Raw genomic sequence first — 20,532 nt, 5'->3', positions numbered from 1 at the left:
GGCTGAATCAGTGAGTCCATCACACTCTCCCCTGTAGAATCCTTCACTGTCCATGGTGAAGGGCACATCCCCAACTCTCACTGGACCCATGGAGCGGTGATGGGTACCTCTCCCAGTACTCCAAGAGCATTATAAGTAAACCATCTTACAGGCCTGTGGTTATGTCTGGGGCGAAGAGTATGGTCGAACTCTGGGCTCCCAGGAGGCCCACGTGGTATGGGTCTCATGCTGCTGTGATGCCCCCTAGTGGCTACTGTGATCCTACCTGGCTCCTGCTCAAGGCTCCTAGGGTTGCCAAATAGGAAATCTAATTCAGTTTGAAGGATTTCAATTTGGGACAATAAACTCACTTGAAAAATGTCTGAAATTATGTTAAGCATAGAGGAAAAAAGGTAGTATTGGATGAGATTTCCTGCTAAATTAAGGGAAATGTGTTTTTAGAGTACAATAGTTTGCTCACTGAAAGATGAGACCATTAATTAAACCAGAACTGAAGGATACAGAATTTGTACTTCTTGATCTAACAGTGGCAATGGTAGTGCAATGTTGCTGTGTTAAAAGTAGCTGATATTTATCTAAACCTGTGTGTCTTTAGAAATTTTTTCAGAGATTTGGTGACAGTCCCTTGGGGACAACATTTGCCCTTGCGGACGTTTGTACATTGAATGCACAAACATTCAATTTTTCCTGGGAGTTTCACTGCTCACCCAGGAGATACCATGAGTGTACAGACATTCAGGCTTTTTCTCTCAGAGTAAGAACAGCCACTGCAAGGAAACAGTCTCTCTTGGGACAGCAAATGTTTGTGTATGCTCTGGCTTCTTCTCAGAAGAGAACAGAATAGTCCAGGTTTCTCCCCCTCTCCCTCACCAGGGATATAATATGATGCTTGCTGGAATGTGCTGCTCCAGCACGGAGCAGAACATGTCCCCTTCACAATCTCCACATTGTACTGCAGGGAAATACAGGCTGAATATGGGCAATCTGGATCAGCCAATCAGGGCTGCCCTATGCACTGCTGCCATTTGTCACCAAGCAGTCTAAGGGAGCCTGCAGAGCATGCTGAAATGTGTGTGCAGGATCCCCGCAGGTTGCACAGTGTCAGCACTTCCGGCCTTAGCATTTGAATTTCTGTACATGCATCTCTGGGTAAGTTTCTTCTATGAGAACAAACCCAGAAGAATTCTCCCAGATTATTTGAATGTGTTTACAAAGCCAGTATAAATACAACACATGCCTTTTCTTTAACTCCCAGTTAAACTAAACACTTAACAATACTCTGAAAAAAGTTACTAATTACAACTTATTAGAGCTTGTTCTACCTAATAAGTTCCCAGCTGGAATTCAGCAATTATAAATGAAAGGAATCCCAAAAGGCACCTGTTTTACACTTGAAAGCTCAGAATTATTGCTGTATAACACTTTCTGTTATGCAACATTGGGCAATAAAGATACTGTGCAACAACTGTTCCCTTACCCTGAACGAGAACATGAGGTGGAATATATCAGCTTGATTGGATTTCTGATGCAGCATAAATATTATCGACTAAAACATCAAGAGGTTGTAAAAAAAGTATATAATATATATAATAACAACTACAAATAAACAATATTCATGTAAACTTGCAAAGCACTTTGAGATCCTTTAATGAAATGCACTATAGATTAAAACTATTATCAAATTCTGCCTGCTGATATTTGATACCATAAAAGTCATACTCAACTCATAGTTTGGATGAAGGAATTTTAATTTTTTAAAAATGAAATTACAGTATTCATTTAAATAAACTGTTTCAAATCTGCTTTAAATGAATAAGTCAAAACAAATTTCAATTTTTCTTTACTTAGTAGAAAACTATAATTAAAAAGTCCATGCATCTTATCTAAAATTTTTAACAAGGCATCTAACAGTCACCTGTTTTCATCTGTTATTAAAATATAAATACAAAACATGAGCAATAGTGATGCCAGGTAGACATTTCATCCCTGAGTTTTTATTTGAGGTTTTTTTTGGTGAGTCTAATTATAAAAAAATATGAACCATGGGCACTGGTTCAAACCTCTAAAGTTTGTTTAAACCTCTAAAGTCTTTTCTATGGGTCCAGATAGACACACATGAGAAAGGAAAGAATTGTAAAAATAAAATATTTAAAGAAGTTTTTTTTTCATAAAATACTGAAGGTCTTGCTTCACATCTTCACAGAGGAAGATGTTTTACTATGATCAGTAATAACTTAGGGATGCCCAATTAAAGGGAAGCTTTTCAAATAACAGCCAAGCTCCATTAAAACATGGTTTCTTAGTTTAGGGGCTGCAGCAGAGTTGTCCATAGAGGTTACAGCATAAAAATGAAAGAGGGTGTTTCAGAACTCTAGATATCTTCTACCACTAATGTCAGTATTAATATTTGTTTGGTAGGTTTTTGTAGCATCACCATGTATTTGATAACTTCCATGCAGCAAATGGAGTTGCTGTTCTGAGGAATGCAAAATTTCAGATAGAAACAGAATGATTTTAAAAGGAACATCCCAATAGAGTGGCCCAGTTGTTGGCAAATAATGGAAAAATAATATACTGGGAAAAATACTTTCAATATTATATCAGTTGGACTGTATCTAAGCAACATGACAGGAATAATCTTCAGAACTTGATTCCAGGAAAGGTATAAGCCTTACAGATGATCCCAGGGAAGGTAGCTGAGACAACAGAGTGCAAAGCACAGAGAAGTTTAATATGAAGATAAAAATGGGCAGATGAGGATGGAGTCAGAAAGGAGAGATAAAGGGTGGAAAAGGAAGGCAGAGAGGAGCATAAGACAGGTGGCAGAGTATGCTTCCCTAGCACTCAGTTAAGCTACAAGAATTCCCTGAAGCTGTCAATAGGTGCCTCCCCTCACTCCAGTCCAGAAAGAAATTACAAAACAGGAGAAAGTGAAAATAAATGGAAAAATCCCTGTAAAAAATAAGACATAAGAGAAAAAAAAACAAAACAACCAATGGAAGGAAAAATGAGGAAAAGAAAGGGCATTAAAGAGAGAAAGAGACAATAGTCTGTAAACAATGCACCCTGTGCTGGGAAAACTAGAGTTACCATATTTCCAGTATCAAAAAGGAGGACACTTGTGGGGGATGGGAGGGAGGTAGAGGAGAGGGGGAAGGGTATATGATTGGGGGGGGGTGATATGCCTGTGCCCTGCCTCTGCTCCTCACTTCTAAGGCATAGCTCCCCCACCCTGCTGCTGCTTCTCACTCCTAACCGATTGTATCCTGCCCCCACCAGACCTGCTGGTGCCCCTCCCGACGGATAGCTCCTGCTCCCTCCAGACCTGCCTGACACACAGCCCCCTGCCCAGCTAGCCCTGCTGATGCCCCTCACTCCCAACCTGCATCCCCTGCCCCTCCTCCAGCCCTGCCAATGACCCTCATGCCTGACTCCCAACCTCCCACTCCTGCCAGGCCCCTTATTGCTGACCCACAGCCCCCTGCCGGTGTTCCTCACTCGCAACCCACAGGCCCCTACCTCCCCCTCCCAGCCCTGCTCCCTATGCCCCCCCACCAGCCCTGCTCCCTATGCAGCTTGCATGCATGTGCACACACACACACTCTTTGTCTTTGTATCTCTTACCTGTGAGCGGCTGCCAGGGCCTCCACACAGAGCGCATGATCTTCCAACACCCAGTCACCTTGGCTTGCTGCTCCCAGCCCCAAGCAGCAAAGTTGGAAGTGCTGGGAAAAAGCAGGGGCAAAGGAAAAACCCAGACATTTGACTGCATTTTAAAAATGTGCCCGCCATGACAAGAGGACATGGGGCCAAAAAAGAGGACATGTCCAGGAAAACTCGGACGTATGGTAACCCTGGAGAAAACTGTATTAGGGCAAGAACCAACTTGTAGTAAGTAGAGTTCTGCAATGATAAGGCTGAGAGTCACTGTTCCAAGCAACCTGTTATCAGAAGAAGAACCTCCATACAGAGGTGCAGGAGCCTGTCTTTTCACAAATGCATTGAGGGTACATTATACTATGCAGAGTACAGATAATGAATAGGCAAGAGGAGACAAACCTTCCAATGATCATTTTGTCAAATTTAATATGTAATTATGGAAAAATCTCTCAGTATTACCAGGATTTCTGACCTCTTGTTTTTTGGGAAAAAATAGTGATCAAAATAATGATAAATTGTACTTTGAGTTTAACCCCCACCTCTGATGTTCCCTCAAACCAAGAACACACTGAGCTATACTAGTGATTAGTCATACGGTGGTAAACCAAACAATTCTGGTTTTAAGTCCTCCATAGATTTCAGAACCAGAGTTGCTTCTTTTGTAAGGTCTTGATTCAAATTTTCATCTGGGATCATAACTACTTGCATCCCAGCTGTCAATGCTGCTTTGACTCCAAGGGGAGAATCTTCAAACACAAGACACTGAAAAATGAAAAAAAAAATAATTAAAATGTTGTAATAACCACTTATAATAAAATATGATGACCTAGAATAAGACTCAAGAGATCTGGGTTTATGTCCCAACTGTGTTACAGTCCCCCAGTACAACCCTGAGCTAGTCAAGTAAGTAAACAATGTGCAAAGTATTTAAAGACTGACTTAAGACATACTCAACATAACAATGAAGCCTCATCACCAGCTTATGAAAATACTTGTTAGCTGCTCTTCTGATTAAGGATTCACTTAAACATGTGCTTAAATGCTTTATTGACACAGCACCTGAATTTATCTTGACCTTTTTCACCTTGTAAAAGCTTGTAAAAATGTATTTCCAAAAAAGATGTGAAGTGGCTAGAAATTATGGTGCTTGAGTCAGTATTAGGATATGCAGTGAATGTGAAAAGTAGAATATTTCAGAACATATGAAAAGTGCTGCAAATCAGCATGCCATTTTTCCTAATCTCCTCCAATGTTATTTTGATATACAATATTTCAGCAGAGGGAAAAAAATACTAATTGTATCGAAGAGCACTACTGTAGTGTTACTCTTACAGATTAGACAGTTTTGTCATTAAAAACACCAAGTGCTACACAGCCGTAAATATTTTATCTGTTTAGTAATGTATCATTCAAGTCTAAGCTTGACAGTGAGTTTTGGAAACAATTCATGTATTAATTATATGGAAGCTATTGTTTAACATTAGGAAATATAAGAAGAAAAACAAGCATTTTAAGAGTTAAATGACTACAACACTATCAAATTTATTAACAGAAATAAATTCTTAGACCCTAGGATGTTTTATTTCAAATTTTTATTTAAAAGGCATTTTCCTCAATGAAGAATCTGAATTCATATATACCAAGTGAATATAGTTATCACTGTGTTCAAATTAGCAGTACATATAGCATATAAACAATAGTAGTATGCTAGGATTTGTAACATTAAATGTAAATATAGTAAAAGATGCACCAACAAAGAAGTTAAAGTTATTACAGAATTCAAGGCAATAATATGGTTTAAAAACAAACAAACAAATACTAATAAAATGATTCTACATGAACTATAAATCAAAATTCTTGTTCTTTCAACATCTATTCACAAGTATAAACAAGTATATTTGTGACTAAATGTGTTAGGGAACCAATATCTCTGTATATGTTGCAGCTTTCCATAAAGCCTGCTTTCCTTCTTTAAAAGATGATGAAAAAAAAGACTTTAAAACAAGCTTTTGGTTATGACACAAACTGATCAAAGGTGGGAAAGGTTAGTAGAAAAGATGAGCATTTAATTCAGGATTTTCCACAAACAGATGGCTTCAAGATAAAATATCTGCCTCACCTTAAAATTTACCTGCTGCCTGCTATTTTGTTACCCCTTAGAACTAATTTGAATATTTTTTATTCAAATCTAAACAACAATTTTGCTTTTTTTGTTTTTTGCACATTTTGTTTTTAATCTCTGCTTGATGTTGGCTGGGAAAGATAGTTGAATGTGACATGTGAACAGGCCCAGCAATGATTCCTATTCTTTATAATTAACACTTGTGTTTAAAAGAAGAGTGTTCCTTTGCGTTTGATGATTAGAACCTAATTAATCTTCTTGCCAGATTCTCACTGAATCTGTTTCTAGCACATTCTATATAAAGTATATTTGGAGTCACTTGCTTGGAGTCACTATGCTATGACCAACAGGGCCTGACCATACATTACAGAAATCAATAAAAAATGTTGCTATTGACATCGATGAATGTCAGGTTCATTCCACAATGCAGAAAAAGAGCCAGTCAGAATGTAAGCAGGTTTTCAGTGGGTGCGTCTACAGGTGCAATTAATGTGAAGCAATACACTCTGGAGCAATAAACTCCAGTTTACTGTCATTTGAACGTGTGTCCAGGAGTGCATCATGTTAAGCCAGGTCTCCCCAGCTCAACGTGCTGCAGAGGGGTTGGCTGAGGCATGAGGGTGTTTCACTGCAGAGCTAGCCAGCAGACAACCCCCTCACTGAAACACCCTCATGCCTAAGCCAGCTGGGGCAGTGTCTACATGTGCACTGCTGTGGAGTAAATTAGTTTACTCTAGCCTAATGGGGATGTACATGTAGACATGAAGATGTTTACCATACAGCCTATTCATTAGTTTACTGTGCAGTGAACGTGTAATTTAGACGCACACAGTGTAATTTAGAAAAGTGTTCTATTCACCTACTGGAAAACTTAATTCCACAAAGGATTGGACTAATATGTATAACTGAAACAACTGTGGTGTGTTCTCTCAAAACTAAATACAGTGTTTGTCCAAATCCGCAGATGAATAGAGCTGAGCTTGGTAAAGTAAATAAGTAAGCATTCAGCCTACTGCCATTAAATATTGTGAAGAAGTCCAGTAAAGTGTGTCTTCACTAAGAAAGGGTTGTTAAATTATTTTTCCTAATAAGAACAGATTGCTGTTTCTCACAGAGGTACTTAGCCCATTTAAATTAAGGAAATATACTGCTTGAGTTAAAACCATCACTGTAGTTTCCCTGGGTCTTGTGAGTTCCCTTCAGTTTTTGTAGTTTTTGGCCCATATAAAAAGAAGTTTTCTGTTTCTTACAACTTGTAGGCAAGTGGTATTCAAAAATCATCAGCTACTTCATATCTTATCAGATGTGCTTCATGTCTAAAACACTGTGTGTATGTGTGTGTATTTACAGAAACGTTAATGTTTTGGGCCTGTGCTCTATTTAAAATACATCAAACAATATAGTATCAATGCATGGATGCATTTCAATAAGTTAAATGCTGAGCCCAGAAGACATCTAGATATCTTCAACATTGTAGCATTGTCCCTGTGATGCTTGGGGTAACATTCAAGAAAAAAAGATGTTTGCTAATATATAGTTTTAGACTATATGTTTCAGAGAGATGTTAGAAAAGCTTTCTGGCACAACATGCTCTTCCTTATGTCACTTCCTCAGGCTCTCACCTTTTCCAGCTATAAAATTGGTCTAATAAAAGATATTACAAGCAAATCTTTCTTCTGCATGTCAATTAGAGACATAACATAAAATATATTAAAGCCATTGATATCTGGTCACACAACATAAAATAATAATCTGTACTAGTGAATGTCCCTGTTCACTGTTTAGATTGAATTCTGATAACTTTTGTTGGTTTTATATTTCAACTCAATACTCTGTTGATAAAATCCTGAAATTGATGGTAAGAATGGTGTCAACACCTACACAGTCAAATGGGTCACTAATTGGCTAGAGGGCTGCACCCGGAGAGTGGTGGTAGATGGGTCATTTTCAGCCTGGAGGGATGTGGGCAGTGGGGTCCCCCAGGGCTCGGTCCTCAGGCCCGTACTGTTCAACATCTTCATCAGTGACTTGGATGAGGGTGTAAAAGGCACCCTGTTCAAGTTCACAGATGACACTAATATGTGGGGAGAAGTGGGAATGCTAGAAGGGAGGAATAGGCTGCAATCGGACCTAGACAGGTTACAGGGGTGGGCGGATGAGAACAGGATGGGTTTCAACACTGACAAGCACAAAGTTATGCACCTGGGGAGGAAGAACCAGCAGCATACCTAGAGGCTGAGGAACTCCCTTCTAGTCAGCACAGAGGCAGAAAAGGATCTTGGAGTCATTATTGATGCCAAAACGAACATGGACCGCCAGTGAAGGCCAATCGTACCTTGTCATGCATCCACAGACGCATCTCAAGCAAGTCCAGGGAGGTGATCCTCCCCCTCTATGTGACACTGGTCAGGCCACAGTTGGAGTACTGCGTCAGTTCTGGGCGCCGCACTTCAGGAGGGATGTGGACAACATAGAGAGGGTTCAGAGGAGGGCCACCCGCATGATCAGGAGTCAGCAGGGCAGGCCCTACGAGGACAGGCTACGGGTCCTGAACCTGTTCAGCCTCCACAAGAGAAGGTTGAGGGGGTAATCTAGTGGCCATTTACAAACTGGTCAGAGGGGACCAGCAGGCATTGGGGGAGTCCCCAAGCACTACCAGGAGTGACAAGAAATAACGGTCACAAGCTGGCAGAGGGTAGATTCAGGCTACACATCAGGAGGCACTACTTCACTGTCAGGGTGGTTAGGATCTGGAACCAACTTCAAAGCGAAGTGGTGCTGGCTTCTACCCTGGGGGTCTTTAAGAGGAGTCTAGATGAACACCTTTCCAGGGTCGTTTAACCCCAGTACTCTTTCCTGCCATGGTAGGGGGTTGGACTTGATGATCTGCTCAGGTCCCTTCCAGCCCTACCAACTCTGAAACTATGAAGACAACCATTGATTTCAATCGAGTTGTGATTTCAGCCTATACTTCTAATCAAACTTATTAGAAATCAATACAGTTAACAATATTTGAAAGCTTTAAAAAAACATTATATATATTCTGGTACCCTATTCAATTTTGTATAATTAGAAGGTTTACATAGTGTCCTTGCATGCGTCTATGCTGCTACTTCCAAGAAATATAGAACACTTGAATGTTATAAGCCCTATAATTTAGGTGATGAATGAAAATAAGTATATTGCAGCCAGTTATACATACTCTTTTTACTTTCCCCATGGATTAATTTCTTAAAGCCACCTGAAGGATACAGGAACTGGTAATGTAAGAGTGTACATTCTGGCAATCAGGACTATGATAGAATTTTTCTTGTAGACTTTGCAACTTAAGAATTAAGTTATTTTCTTTACTAATTTAAAATGGTCTCCTTGGTGATTAATGATGTATATGCTAAATTCTTGGAGAAGGAGAAATGAAAAATAGAAGCAGGGCTTAAAGAGACCTCAGAAGGTCATTTTGTTCAAGCTCCTGATCAAGCCAGGGCCATCCCTGTTCAAATCATCCCATATGAATGCACATCTAACCTATTGCTAAAATTGCACAAGGCACATTGTCTAAAACTACCAACAAACCCAAACTTGAGACAAGTAAAGCAGGTGGACAAGGGTATTGTCAACGTCCCACTGTTGCAAAGTAGTTAAAATGCTCTTGAGAGATCCAAAGAGGAGGACCATGATCCTGGCTACAAAGGACAGCAAAAACACCCACAAATCCATGCCAATCTGACCATGGAGAACATGGGCAACTGGTGCCACCTTGTGCCCCCCCCAGTGACCAGAGGGAGTTCCCTCCGCCACCACTCTTCCCGACTGGGGGGTGGGGGCGTGGCCGATCGCGCCAACTGGGAAGCAGCCACGGTACTCCCAGAAGTGCCCTCTGTGCTTCATCTGGTGCTTCCACTCCCTGGCCAGTGGTCACAGGGGGGGCACCAGCACTCCCACCTGCCTCCCTGCCCATCACCTAAGCAAGGAGCACAGTCTGTCAGGGGGCGCACCAGAGCTCTCAGAGGGTGCACATGCACCCCTATGTACTCCTTACATGTCACCACTGATGGAGAGTAATATTCTTTCCTGATCCCAAGTGTGACTATTGGTCTCACTGTGAGTGAAGGGGCAAGACCCTATAACCAGGAATCTTTAGGGTTTTTTTCTAGTCCCAGCAGAAACATACCCCAGTCAAAATTCCCAGCCTTGGCTTCAGCCAACACTTAATGCTTGAGGAAGGCAAAAAAAGAAAACAAAACAACCTCCTGCCCAAAAAGAAATGCACATAAAACCTAATACCTGTAATAACAGGAAGGGGAAAAGTTCCTTCTGTGTTCCTTGTGGTAACCAAGAAAGTCCAGAAGCATGGGAAAAACAAACCAACCAACCCCTCCCACTCTGACTTCATACTGAATAAATATTCAGAATATGAACCTCCGAAAGAGAGAATTGCAATTCTGAAGGACAGTGGAAATAAAGTCTAGCTTGCAAAGGAAGAGTCTTTTTGAAGGGGTACGAGGGAGGAGGTATAAGACTAAGAAGATGCTAGGCCAAAGGCTTTTAAAAGTTTTAAATGAAAATGCAGTAAAGTTGTGAAGACTTTTGTTGCGAAAATGATTACAGCCAATTGGAGAAATGTAAGAAACCTTGATACACAGACAGCTTAAGTTTACATGGTTTTGTTCTGTATTTTTACCTAAAATGTAACTTTGAGTAATTTTATAATTTATGGAAATACTTGCTGGACTAATTCAGACTCAGTATCCTTTACCAGGTAGAAAAGAAAGCACTACTTGAAATTAAGTGTCCAGTATAACTGACATTATTTTATATTATTTTAATTAAAAGGACCCTCTAAATGCACAGGATAGAATTTTCAAAAATGCTTAGCATTGGCCTTATTCTGCTGTCTAATGAAGTCAGTAGGAATTTTACTATCAACCTAATTTTCACCTTGTCTGGGGTCAGTGTGAAATGATTGAAAATCCTGTACATAAAATATTAAAGCTCTTTCTCTATGTGAAGATAATCACCTTTTTATTTACAATATGTATATTTTGGGCATATTTACTCTAAAGATAACAAAAGGTTATTTTTCTCATGTTATAGTTACTATTTCAAAAGTCAAAGAAATATTTCCTATAATAAAAATGAACTCAATATTAGATTTCTGGGTTCTTTACCAAGTGCATTTAAAAATACATAGAACAAGACAGACAGAAAAGCCACAGTCTAAACATTCAGACGTGAAGAAACCAGAATGTAGGTACTTCTACTTTGTCTATATCTATGTTAGGTAGTTATATGGCCTATATTACTGAGAACCTCACAGTTTTTAACATATTTATCCACACAATATTTCTGTACAATAGGGTACTTCTAAGTTTTCCATTTTATAGAGAAGAAACTTAATTGTTCTGAAGGGATTTACTGCAGCAGTGTTGAGCATTATTATATTTAACTCCTAGAGTTGACTTCACTATCCCAGTTGGGTGTCAAACTTTCCCACATAATGTATGGAAAGTATTATTTAAGGATGGAATTCTACTGAAAAGGAATGGACAAAGAGAGGTGAGGGTGTAAAGTCCTGCCCTTTTTCTAGGACCAGCCATCCCAATATAGGCAATCTGTGTGCTTAAGGAAGAATCACTTTAAAGATGTAAGTACCTAGAACTTTAAGAACAGACCCTTACATTTTCAGGAATTTATTAGATTATAGGCCATTTTGCATGATATCCCCACCCAGTAAGAGACTACAGGATTTGTAGGTAGTCAATCTCTCTTAAAATAGGTCATTTAGTATTATTAATAAGAGTTGTAGCAGTAATTCTAAGTGGTGGGACAGCTTGCACAGGGAGATTTAGTGCAAATTTTCCTACTCAGCACTGGCAATGCAGCTCAGCTCTAACAAGAACTCAAAGACGATATCCCTCACAGTAATCACTATTAACAGCAATTCCCCTGTTGATACTTTAACTGTTTTCTTATCACTCATCCTGTTGCCAGTAATATAATAGACCACAGCTAAAAAAGCTAAGCAGCTAATGAGCTAGTCTAATAAAAGATATCCGATTTACCCAAAGAACCTTGTCTGCCTAAGCAGCTAATGACAATTTTAATAGTAACATTAAATTTACTTTTTACTTAACCCAACTTAAGTACTACTGAAAGAATACTATTCTCGTTCACTCATTGCAGCCTCCTCCTACTGTTTCTTCAGGGAAGTAGAAGCATGGACAAAGTTAATTCTTCTGATTGCTCCCCAGCAAAAGCAACTTGATACATCTCATACCATTATTTACAAAACTTCTGTCATTAAATAAAAGCATTAGTTGCTAAATTGTGTGGGGTTTTAAAATACTTTTAGACGTAAAAGGTGGAACAAAACCTTTTTTTTCTTCTCTCACTGTCTCTTTTTAAATATTGAATGTGTCCATCAAACTGTCTATAATCCTTTGGAATCAGATAAGAAAATGCATCTTCTATTTTAGAAATTTTGCAAAACATTGTCCTTAATTCATAGTTTCCAGTGGGCTAATTTCCTATTACACTAGTTTGCTTTAAATGTCATTAAATTCCTTCCAGGTTGAAGAATAAAACAGTTTCAATCTGTTGAGCATTATGGCTGCCTATACGTAAGCTTGGGAGTGGAGAGGGGCATTTTAATTAGAGCAGTTCCCAAAAAGCTGCTCTAATTATAACACCTCATTGTCACATGTATTAAGCCCCCACATGTTTAAAAATGGCAGCTTTAGCTACATTTCATTTGACAAGGTTTAGCTGAAGTACCCCCAAGGATGTTTTAAAATGCAGAGGCTTAACAGATGTGATGAAGAGGTGATGCTAGAGTTTTTAATTAAAACATGGAGCAAACTTGATTAATCAAGGAGTTCTAATTAAAACAAGAACTAGCATGTGTTTTAATCTTCAAATATCCAACTGAAGATGTGAGGCTTGGGAAAAACTGCTGTCAAAACTGGAGCACAGTCCTGCCTGTGGGCTTTATGGTTATGGCTTAAATTCATGGTTTCTCAGCTCTTATTGCGTTCTAAAACAGAAAAGGCATACTCTGCCACACACAGCCTTTAAAAGAGTAAGTTTAAATGCCATACTAAACAGCATTATGAAGAGTTTTTAGGAACTGTTTTTAATCCATAGCATACAAAGAAATGCACTCCACAAGTCTGCCTTGAAAGACCTAATTGACTTCCATGATGTCACTAAGCTTGTTGTATGAGAGAAGCTGATGATTATGGAAGGCAATATGCATAATGGAAAAGCTTAACTAATTCCCTGTAACTTGAGGCAATTAAAGCTCTTAATTTGCCAAAGAAGCCAGGCAAATGACCCATAATTATAGTGGCTTTAATGTTACAGGAAATGAAAGTATCAGGTCTTTCTTCAGGCTTTCTTATGACTGACACATTGTCAACAGCACAGAAACATTTTTAGCAGATGAGCAATTAATAGAGATCATCCACAAAATTTCCTTTGCTACACAGTGATCCTATAATCTGTCCACTGTTCTGGCCCACCTGTGAGTTATATATTTAGAGATATGTAACAGTCAATTTATTTGCTCAGTTGTGTTACACACATATTGCAAAATCAGCATTCTTCCAGCAAAGACAGAGAGATGCAATTATATAGATTTTAGCTTTAAGTTATTACCTTTTTCCTTATTATGTTGGAAAACTTGTTTCCGCATACTATATTGCTGCCATGACATCTCCCAAAGGTTAATGTTTAAACTGTTGCCTTAGGACAGTTTTAACTTTGGCACAAAACCAGGTAGCTAAAAGTACATAAAAATAAAGCAGGCTATATACCATTTCTCTCACTGAATCTAAAATAATAACAACAATTTTATCTAGGAAACAAAACATGACCCTTCTGTTTAAAATAGCCATAGCATGCTTTATCTAAACTTTGTAGAATGAAGCATAGAATTAGCAAAAGCATCCCACAGCCATTTTTAAACATGTGGGGACTTAACAGATGTGACAATGTGTATAAGCAGTCATAATGCTAAACAGATTGAAACTGTCTTCAACCTGGAAGGAATTTAGTCAACATCTGAAGGAAACTAGTTTAAAAGTAAATTAGCCCATCGGAAGCTATGAATTAAGACCAATGCTTTCTAAATTTCTAAAATAGAAGATACATTTTCTTAGCTGATTCCAAATGACTGTAGACATTTTGATGGACACAGAGTCAATATTTAAAGACATTTAAAGAGTGAGAGAGAGAAGAGGAGATAAAAAGGTTTTGTTCCACCGTTTAGGTCTAAGAGTATTTTTTTAAAAAATCACATAATTTAACCCACGTAAACTCATGTAAACCTAGGCATCTGAGGAGGGACTGTTAATAAAGGCTCACACTTAGGCCTTCTCTACGCATTACAGGTCTCAAGCAATTAACTGGTTAATTGTGCAATTGCCTTAAGACCAGCTACACATGCAACATACCCTACAAGAGCTTCCCATACCCTAAGGCTGGGAGACTGCAGCAGCCACAATCTCCCAGCCCTAGGGGTTTCACACACCCATGACAAGTATTTACAACTGGTAGCTGGCTGCACAGTAGACTAATTTACTGCTCAATAAATGGTGCCCATATATAGATACCGATGCTTTGCAGAACAGTAGATTAGTCTAATGCATAGTAAAGCATCTTGTATAAACACACCCTTTGAACCTTTGCTTGCATATGTAGAGGGTCCCTTAGCAAAACTAAGTGAGGCAGAATTGAGTTGGATATACATAGGCCTAAATGTCTAAATAGATATCAAGATACTCAAAACATGTTATAATTAATGACAAAATTGGAAGCAGTATTAAACCTTCTGTTTCAGGACTGAACCCAGACAGTTAGGATGAGACTTACATGGGGGCAGGAGATGAAAGGAAGGAGAAAGGGACCAGTATACAGAAAGCAGACATTACTTTCATTGCAGATAATTTTGTTGAGGCCCTACTTTTGCAAAGACTGTTGGAAAGGAAGAAATTAAATTTGGAGTGGCTAATTTGTCTGCATGTTTTGTTTGTAAATGAAGCATTATGAACAATTAATTTTCTGATTTGATCAGCCCTCTGGAAGAAAAGTGAAGAGGAATTTTCCTCCATTTAAAAAGAAGGTACAGATACACTGAACTATTTGGAATATTTCTTACATGTCACTAGTGCATGCCATGGGCTCCTGGGCAGAACCCCCCCTCACTGCACTGTGTGTGTGCATGGCTGTTGCACTGCACATGCAGACAGAGCTGACCTTCACTTTCTTGTTGCACTGTGCTGTGGACTCCCCCAGCACTGTGGGTTGTCCTCCCCCAGCTCCTAGGCTAGGGACAGACATTAAACACAAACTGGTTTAAGTGCTCAGAAACTGGTTTAAACATGTAACAGAACAGATGTTCAGTGCACATAAACCAGTATGAAAATGGCTGAAACCAGTTTGAGATAAACCTGGTTGAAAGCAGTATTAAACTTAACTGATTTGACTCAACCCAATTTACGCTATGTCTGTCCCAGACTCCTTGCTGGTTTAAGATAGATCAGGGTCCCCCAACATCCTGGCATGCTCTCTGGCTGGGTGGGGCACTCTGCTCACAGCAGGCCTAGCCCCTCCCCTCTGCTGTCTTGCTGGAGCTCCGCAGTCTCTGCAGGCATCTGCCTGGCTTCTGCTCCCCACCTCCCCTCCCCACTCTGTGCTAAGCAGGTATTCCCCCATCCCTCACAGACACCTCAGCATTAGCTAGCAGACCACATGCTACCTACAGTCCGTGGTGTGGGAGACAACAGAGACAGACAGGCTTTTTGGAGCTATTCAACTGGTAGCTTAATGTCCTTCCTTGGAAAAGCTGTTTAAGAAGAGCTCCCCCTCCCCCCCTGGAATTTCAGGAATTTCCCCCTCTGACTGGCAGAGAAGGTATTTGTCTATTAGCTAGCAGACCACATGCTGGGTCCGTACTCAATCAACAGGCAGAATCAACAGGTAGCTGGTAATGTCCCTCTGTTTTCTCAATGGGTCGATAAACACCGAGATAGGGGTGATACTGTTATCAGCCCTGCACGCCTGGCTTGCTTGCCAGTCAGTTTGATGCAGACAGTATACAGAAGCAGGGAGAGAGGTTGAAAAGCTCCATATCAACAGGTGCATGCACTAAACATTCCCGCTTTGCCTCAGTGCTAGCTGGGGGGCTGGCAACACTCCTGCCTCCTAAGGAGTGAGCCGGGAAAAGCCTGGGACTGCAGGCAAGCTGGGGGTTTACACCCCTCCCTATTCAGAGCCTCCTGCTGGACTTGGCCACTCCCCCCTCCTCAGCTCAGCTCTGCCAAGGAAGGGAGGGTTGCTCTAGTGTCCCCCCCACCGGCTTCCAGCATGAGCCACTGAAGGCATGTGCCTGAATTCCTTCAGTCCAGAGGGATTGTCTGTATGGTTAGAAACTGGTTCAGCCTAGTCAGGTTAGACTAACCTGCAAAAGTTGAATCAATTCAGGCTCAGACTTTTTGAATATCTGTCCCTAGCCTTAAGGTGGGAGCAGGAAGCAAAAGGAAGGGTGCGGTGGGCAGCTACAGACCACAACTGCAGCAGCAAGAAGATCAATAGGGAGAGTAGCAGCCAAATAGTAGTTGGGGGCCACACATTAAACCCTTGTGGGCTGCATGCAGCCCATGGGCTGCTAGTTGAACAGACCTAGACTAAAATATGCATTTAAGTTCTTTGATTCATCTCCTTACTAATGCAACATGCAATATTTCACTTCCCCTTTCTGAAAGAAAGAAATAAAATACAGGATTTCTGGCTCCTCTTCAATTTTCTTCTGATTGCATTCCCATTTTTTCACATCTCTTACACTGTTTGTGTAAAAAAAGTGATATGGAGATTAAAGAGAAAAACATTCACATTCTGCCTGTGTTTTTTGTTATTACTATTACTTCTAGTCTGATTTTTGGCCTGCTTAAAATTGAGATTGGCTTAGTTAAATCTTCCTCACTGGAGATAGTATCCCTTATGGAATCTGCTAAGATATTAAAGCTGAGAGAGAATTAAATTAGTATTCACCCTCCCTACTGGGGAAACTGGTGGCAGAATGCCAGTTTCCTATCCCAGGATGCAAAAGGCCATTTAAAAACCTTTGGGGATATATTAGAAAACTGTGCCCTGCTTTAAAAACAATTCCAGAGATAGTCCTAGGGACAGAAGCAGCTAGCTTGCTTGCTGATTGTTTAAAGAGAGATTAGCAGCTTCTTCCAAAAAAGGGCTTTTCTGAGTAAAGGGGAAGCCTTTACAGTGTTTTCTGATGGCTCTCAAACCCTGCCTACTTGTGGATTTCAGACTGGTAAATAAAAAACAAAAATAAATTTAAGTTAATTTGCTATGCTGTACTCTAAGAGGTAAGCAATCTTTAAGAAGAAACCTAGAAGAATCTGAAGAAAAAAACTGAAGAAAGGGGACACATGATATGTGCCTGTCTTTAGTTAACCACTTCTGTCTAAAACTTGCTTTTTAAATTTGGAATCTCGTGGCTGTCCACATAATGACTAGGACTAGAAAGACCTCTTTTTCCCTCTAGCTGTGTTTGGTGAGGAGACTGTGATTACTTTATCAGATCCATCACTTTCAAGTGATTATAGTGTAGTGCCCTTACTCAGAAACATCATTTAATGAGGAATGTGACACTTCATTTAGGTACTGGTGATTTTTTATTTCTAGCATATTAATATTATGTTCCACAGAATGAACTCCTTGATTCTAACAGATTATATTCTTTTAAAATAATTTAAGTTCCAAAATCTGAAAATCTGTCCTACACCTAGAGACTTGCATTTTGGAAACAGGAGAACAGCTCTGAAAATACCCAAGAAGTTTGACATCCAGACTTCTTAGGGTCTGAATCTACTAGGCACTGGGTACACCAGACCTTGGCTCCCTAAAGTAAACTTAAATGAAAGACTTTATGGGAGTTAGGGATGTGAATGCTTAATTGATTTATTGTTTAACTGATTAACTGTTTAACCAATAAGTGTAGTGATAAGCAGTTAGCCTGCCAGTTATCTTTCAGCTTGGGGCAGGCACAGTTTGGCAGGGAAGAGCAGAAGAGAAGCTGCATTGTGACCCAGGAGGAATCAGAAGGTAGCAGGGTAGGCAGGACCAAGAAGCAAAGAGGAAGAGAGGGAGAGAAGGAAGGGGCAAGTACCCATATATTAAGAGGAAAACAGTCAGCAGCCTAATGACTCATCAATTAAGCAATTACCTGCTCCTTCACAGGTGCTCCCTCCTTCCCAGTGCAGAGCTTTGCACTGGCTATGCCAGGTGCGGGCAATTATTTTGGGCTAAGGGCCGCGTACTGAGTTTTGGCAAGCCATTGAGGGCCATAAGACAGGCAGCCAGGGGCAGATAAACATTAATTTTCTAGATTTTTTTAGGGGCCCCATGGGCAGCATTTTGCCCACCTCTGGGCTATGTTGTCTGGCTGGACTTACCTCCTCCCCACCTCCCCCTGGTCAAAGGGGTCCAGGAGCTGACAGCAGCTTCCAGCAGCAGCTGTGGCAATATTAATTTAACTAATATAATTACAGGAGGTTATTAAAAATATTCGTTTAACAATATTTACACTGTAGTCCCCTGTAACAGTACCTAATGGAGACTAGGGGCACAAACAGTTCAGTGTTTTCTTTATTTGAAAAGCTGTAAGGTCCTGTACATTTTAGAAGGTCTTACAAGAGACCCTTAATAGTCATCTTTGCTAACTTTACATGTCTATAGGAATCTTTCCTGCATTCTTTTCAATACCCTTAGGCCAAGCTATGTCTGTACAGTTTAGAGACTTTCTATAATTCACAGAAACGTAGGTGATTCATCATTTCATTGTGCTATGACATTACTGTCTGTACATATGCACAATACATAACTTTTCAGATGTGCAATTAAAACTTGGTCTAAAGCCCATTATGTCAATACAAAAACCCCTTCTAACTCTGATGTGCTTTAAATTAGACCCTGTGTGATCTTACTGAACAAATCCACGGAGCATGCTTAGTCTATGAATTTAAACGCTCAAAATTTTGCCAAATCACATTTCTTTCAGACCTAGATCATGCGGATACACTTACAGGGGGTTTTTTAGTCTTTTTTTAAATGAAGCACTCTCTTTTTGATGATGACCATATAGTTTCATATTCCTCAAACTTAAAAAAGACTGAATATTTTTACTCAAACTTTGCAAACAAAATTAAAAGGTAGGCAAAGACTACCCAGGCAAATGTATGCCTACAAGATATATGTTCCAAAAATTAAATGATTACAAAGGGAAAGGACAAAATCTATTGTTTACAAAAGGTTATAGTACAGGCAGTCCTCAGACTTATGACACGATTGGTTCCTGAAAACCATGTCTTAAGTTGAAATGTTGCAACTCAGAACCGATTTTAACGTAGGAAGCAATGTTATAAATGGGGGATTGGTTCCTGGACCAAGGCCCAGTACCCTATTTTCACCAAAAATAACCAAGAAGTTTGTACTCAATTATAGATGCGTAATATAGCTACATTAATGCATTTATACTGTAAATAGCAATCATATTGATTTGGAAAGGCTTTACTGAGGTGACTGCTGGACTTTTTGAAGGCTCTTGGTTGGACTTTTTGAAGAGTTCTTGGCTGGAGTCTTCTCAGGAGACTTGTCTGTAGGTTTTTCTGGAGTCTTGAACTTGTTCACTGGTGTGGCATTACATCAGATCAAGCATTTTAAAGTTGAAACCAACATTATAAAGTTGAAACAGGGTGTCAATTTATGAATGTTGTAAGTACGAAACACTGTAATTTGAAACCTTGTAAGTTGAGCACTGCCTGTACTTTGGATATGGTTGTCTGAAGACCCACAGCTGAGAATATGACTAATACAGACATTTTCATAAGACATATATTGCATATACAGTACACAATGCAGACACATGCATTATATACAAAATGGTGGGAACCTATAAAGCCCGTTTAGCATTTATTCTAGTAATGAGAAATTACATATGTGCTTGATTATTGTTTAAGAAAAATTGTGTTCCCCCCGCCTACTCTTTGATGTACAAAATATCTAGAACAAGGGAAAAATGCTTCTGAGTGACCCATTTACCAGCAAACTTATTGAAGTACTATTGAATAAATGCATTTTAAACAGCTACGTTTGCAATTCTTGCTTCCTGCTGTATATGTAGAACTGAAGAAAAAAATCCAAAAGACCCTTGTACTATTTAGTTTCTTTCTCCGTATTTGGATATTTCATCCTTTTGTTTCAGAAATGTAAGGAAAGGTATCGGTAACAATAATTAACTTTGTGTGATTTTATTATGAAGGTATATACCAATTCAACTAAGCAGGCAAATCTTACAAAATATTGTGTACTGTCTAGGGAAATAATCTCTTCACTTGCCCCTTTACTTCCATTAGGGAAAGTGAATGATAACAGTCTATTATGTTTTTAAGTACTGTAACAAATGAATAAATAACTCTGCTACTTATTCATGAGATAATGCTAGCTATCATTCTCTATGACTCCATTGTTCAGATGAGACATGATTTCATAAATTATGTGAGGTTTTTTTTCATGTTTACATTATCTTACTACTCTGACAGACTCAGTATAGTTTCATAGTTTCTAGGGTTGGAAGGGACCTGAGCAGATCATGTAGTCCGACCCCCTGCCATGGCAGGAAAGAATCCTGGGGTCAAACGACCCCAGCAAGGTGTTCATCTAACCTCCTCTTAAAC

The 20,532-nt window shown here is 39.6% G+C and overlaps 1 protein-coding gene across 1 annotated transcript in view; it reads right to left on the bottom strand.

The window, feature by feature from the left end:
* Positions 1-3,767: 3,767 nt before the first annotated feature.
* PUDP (pseudouridine 5'-phosphatase) overlaps positions 3,768-20,532 on the bottom strand; it is a 122,630-nt gene continuing 105,865 nt past the window's right edge. Inside the window, exon 4 of the mRNA XM_019529358.1 lies at positions 3,768-4,422. Within this exon, the coding sequence (XP_019384903.1) occupies positions 4,246-4,422 (177 nt within the window). The 3' untranslated portion in view covers positions 3,768-4,245. The remainder of the gene's footprint in view (positions 4,423-20,532) is intronic.

This window comes from Crocodylus porosus, unplaced genomic scaffold, assembly GCF_001723895.1.
Source record: "Crocodylus porosus isolate Cpor-Errol unplaced genomic scaffold, CroPor_comp1, whole genome shotgun sequence".
Classification (NCBI taxonomy): Eukaryota; Metazoa; Chordata; order Crocodylia; family Crocodylidae; genus Crocodylus; species Crocodylus porosus.
This window is presented reverse-complemented; position numbering and strand designations above follow the sequence as displayed.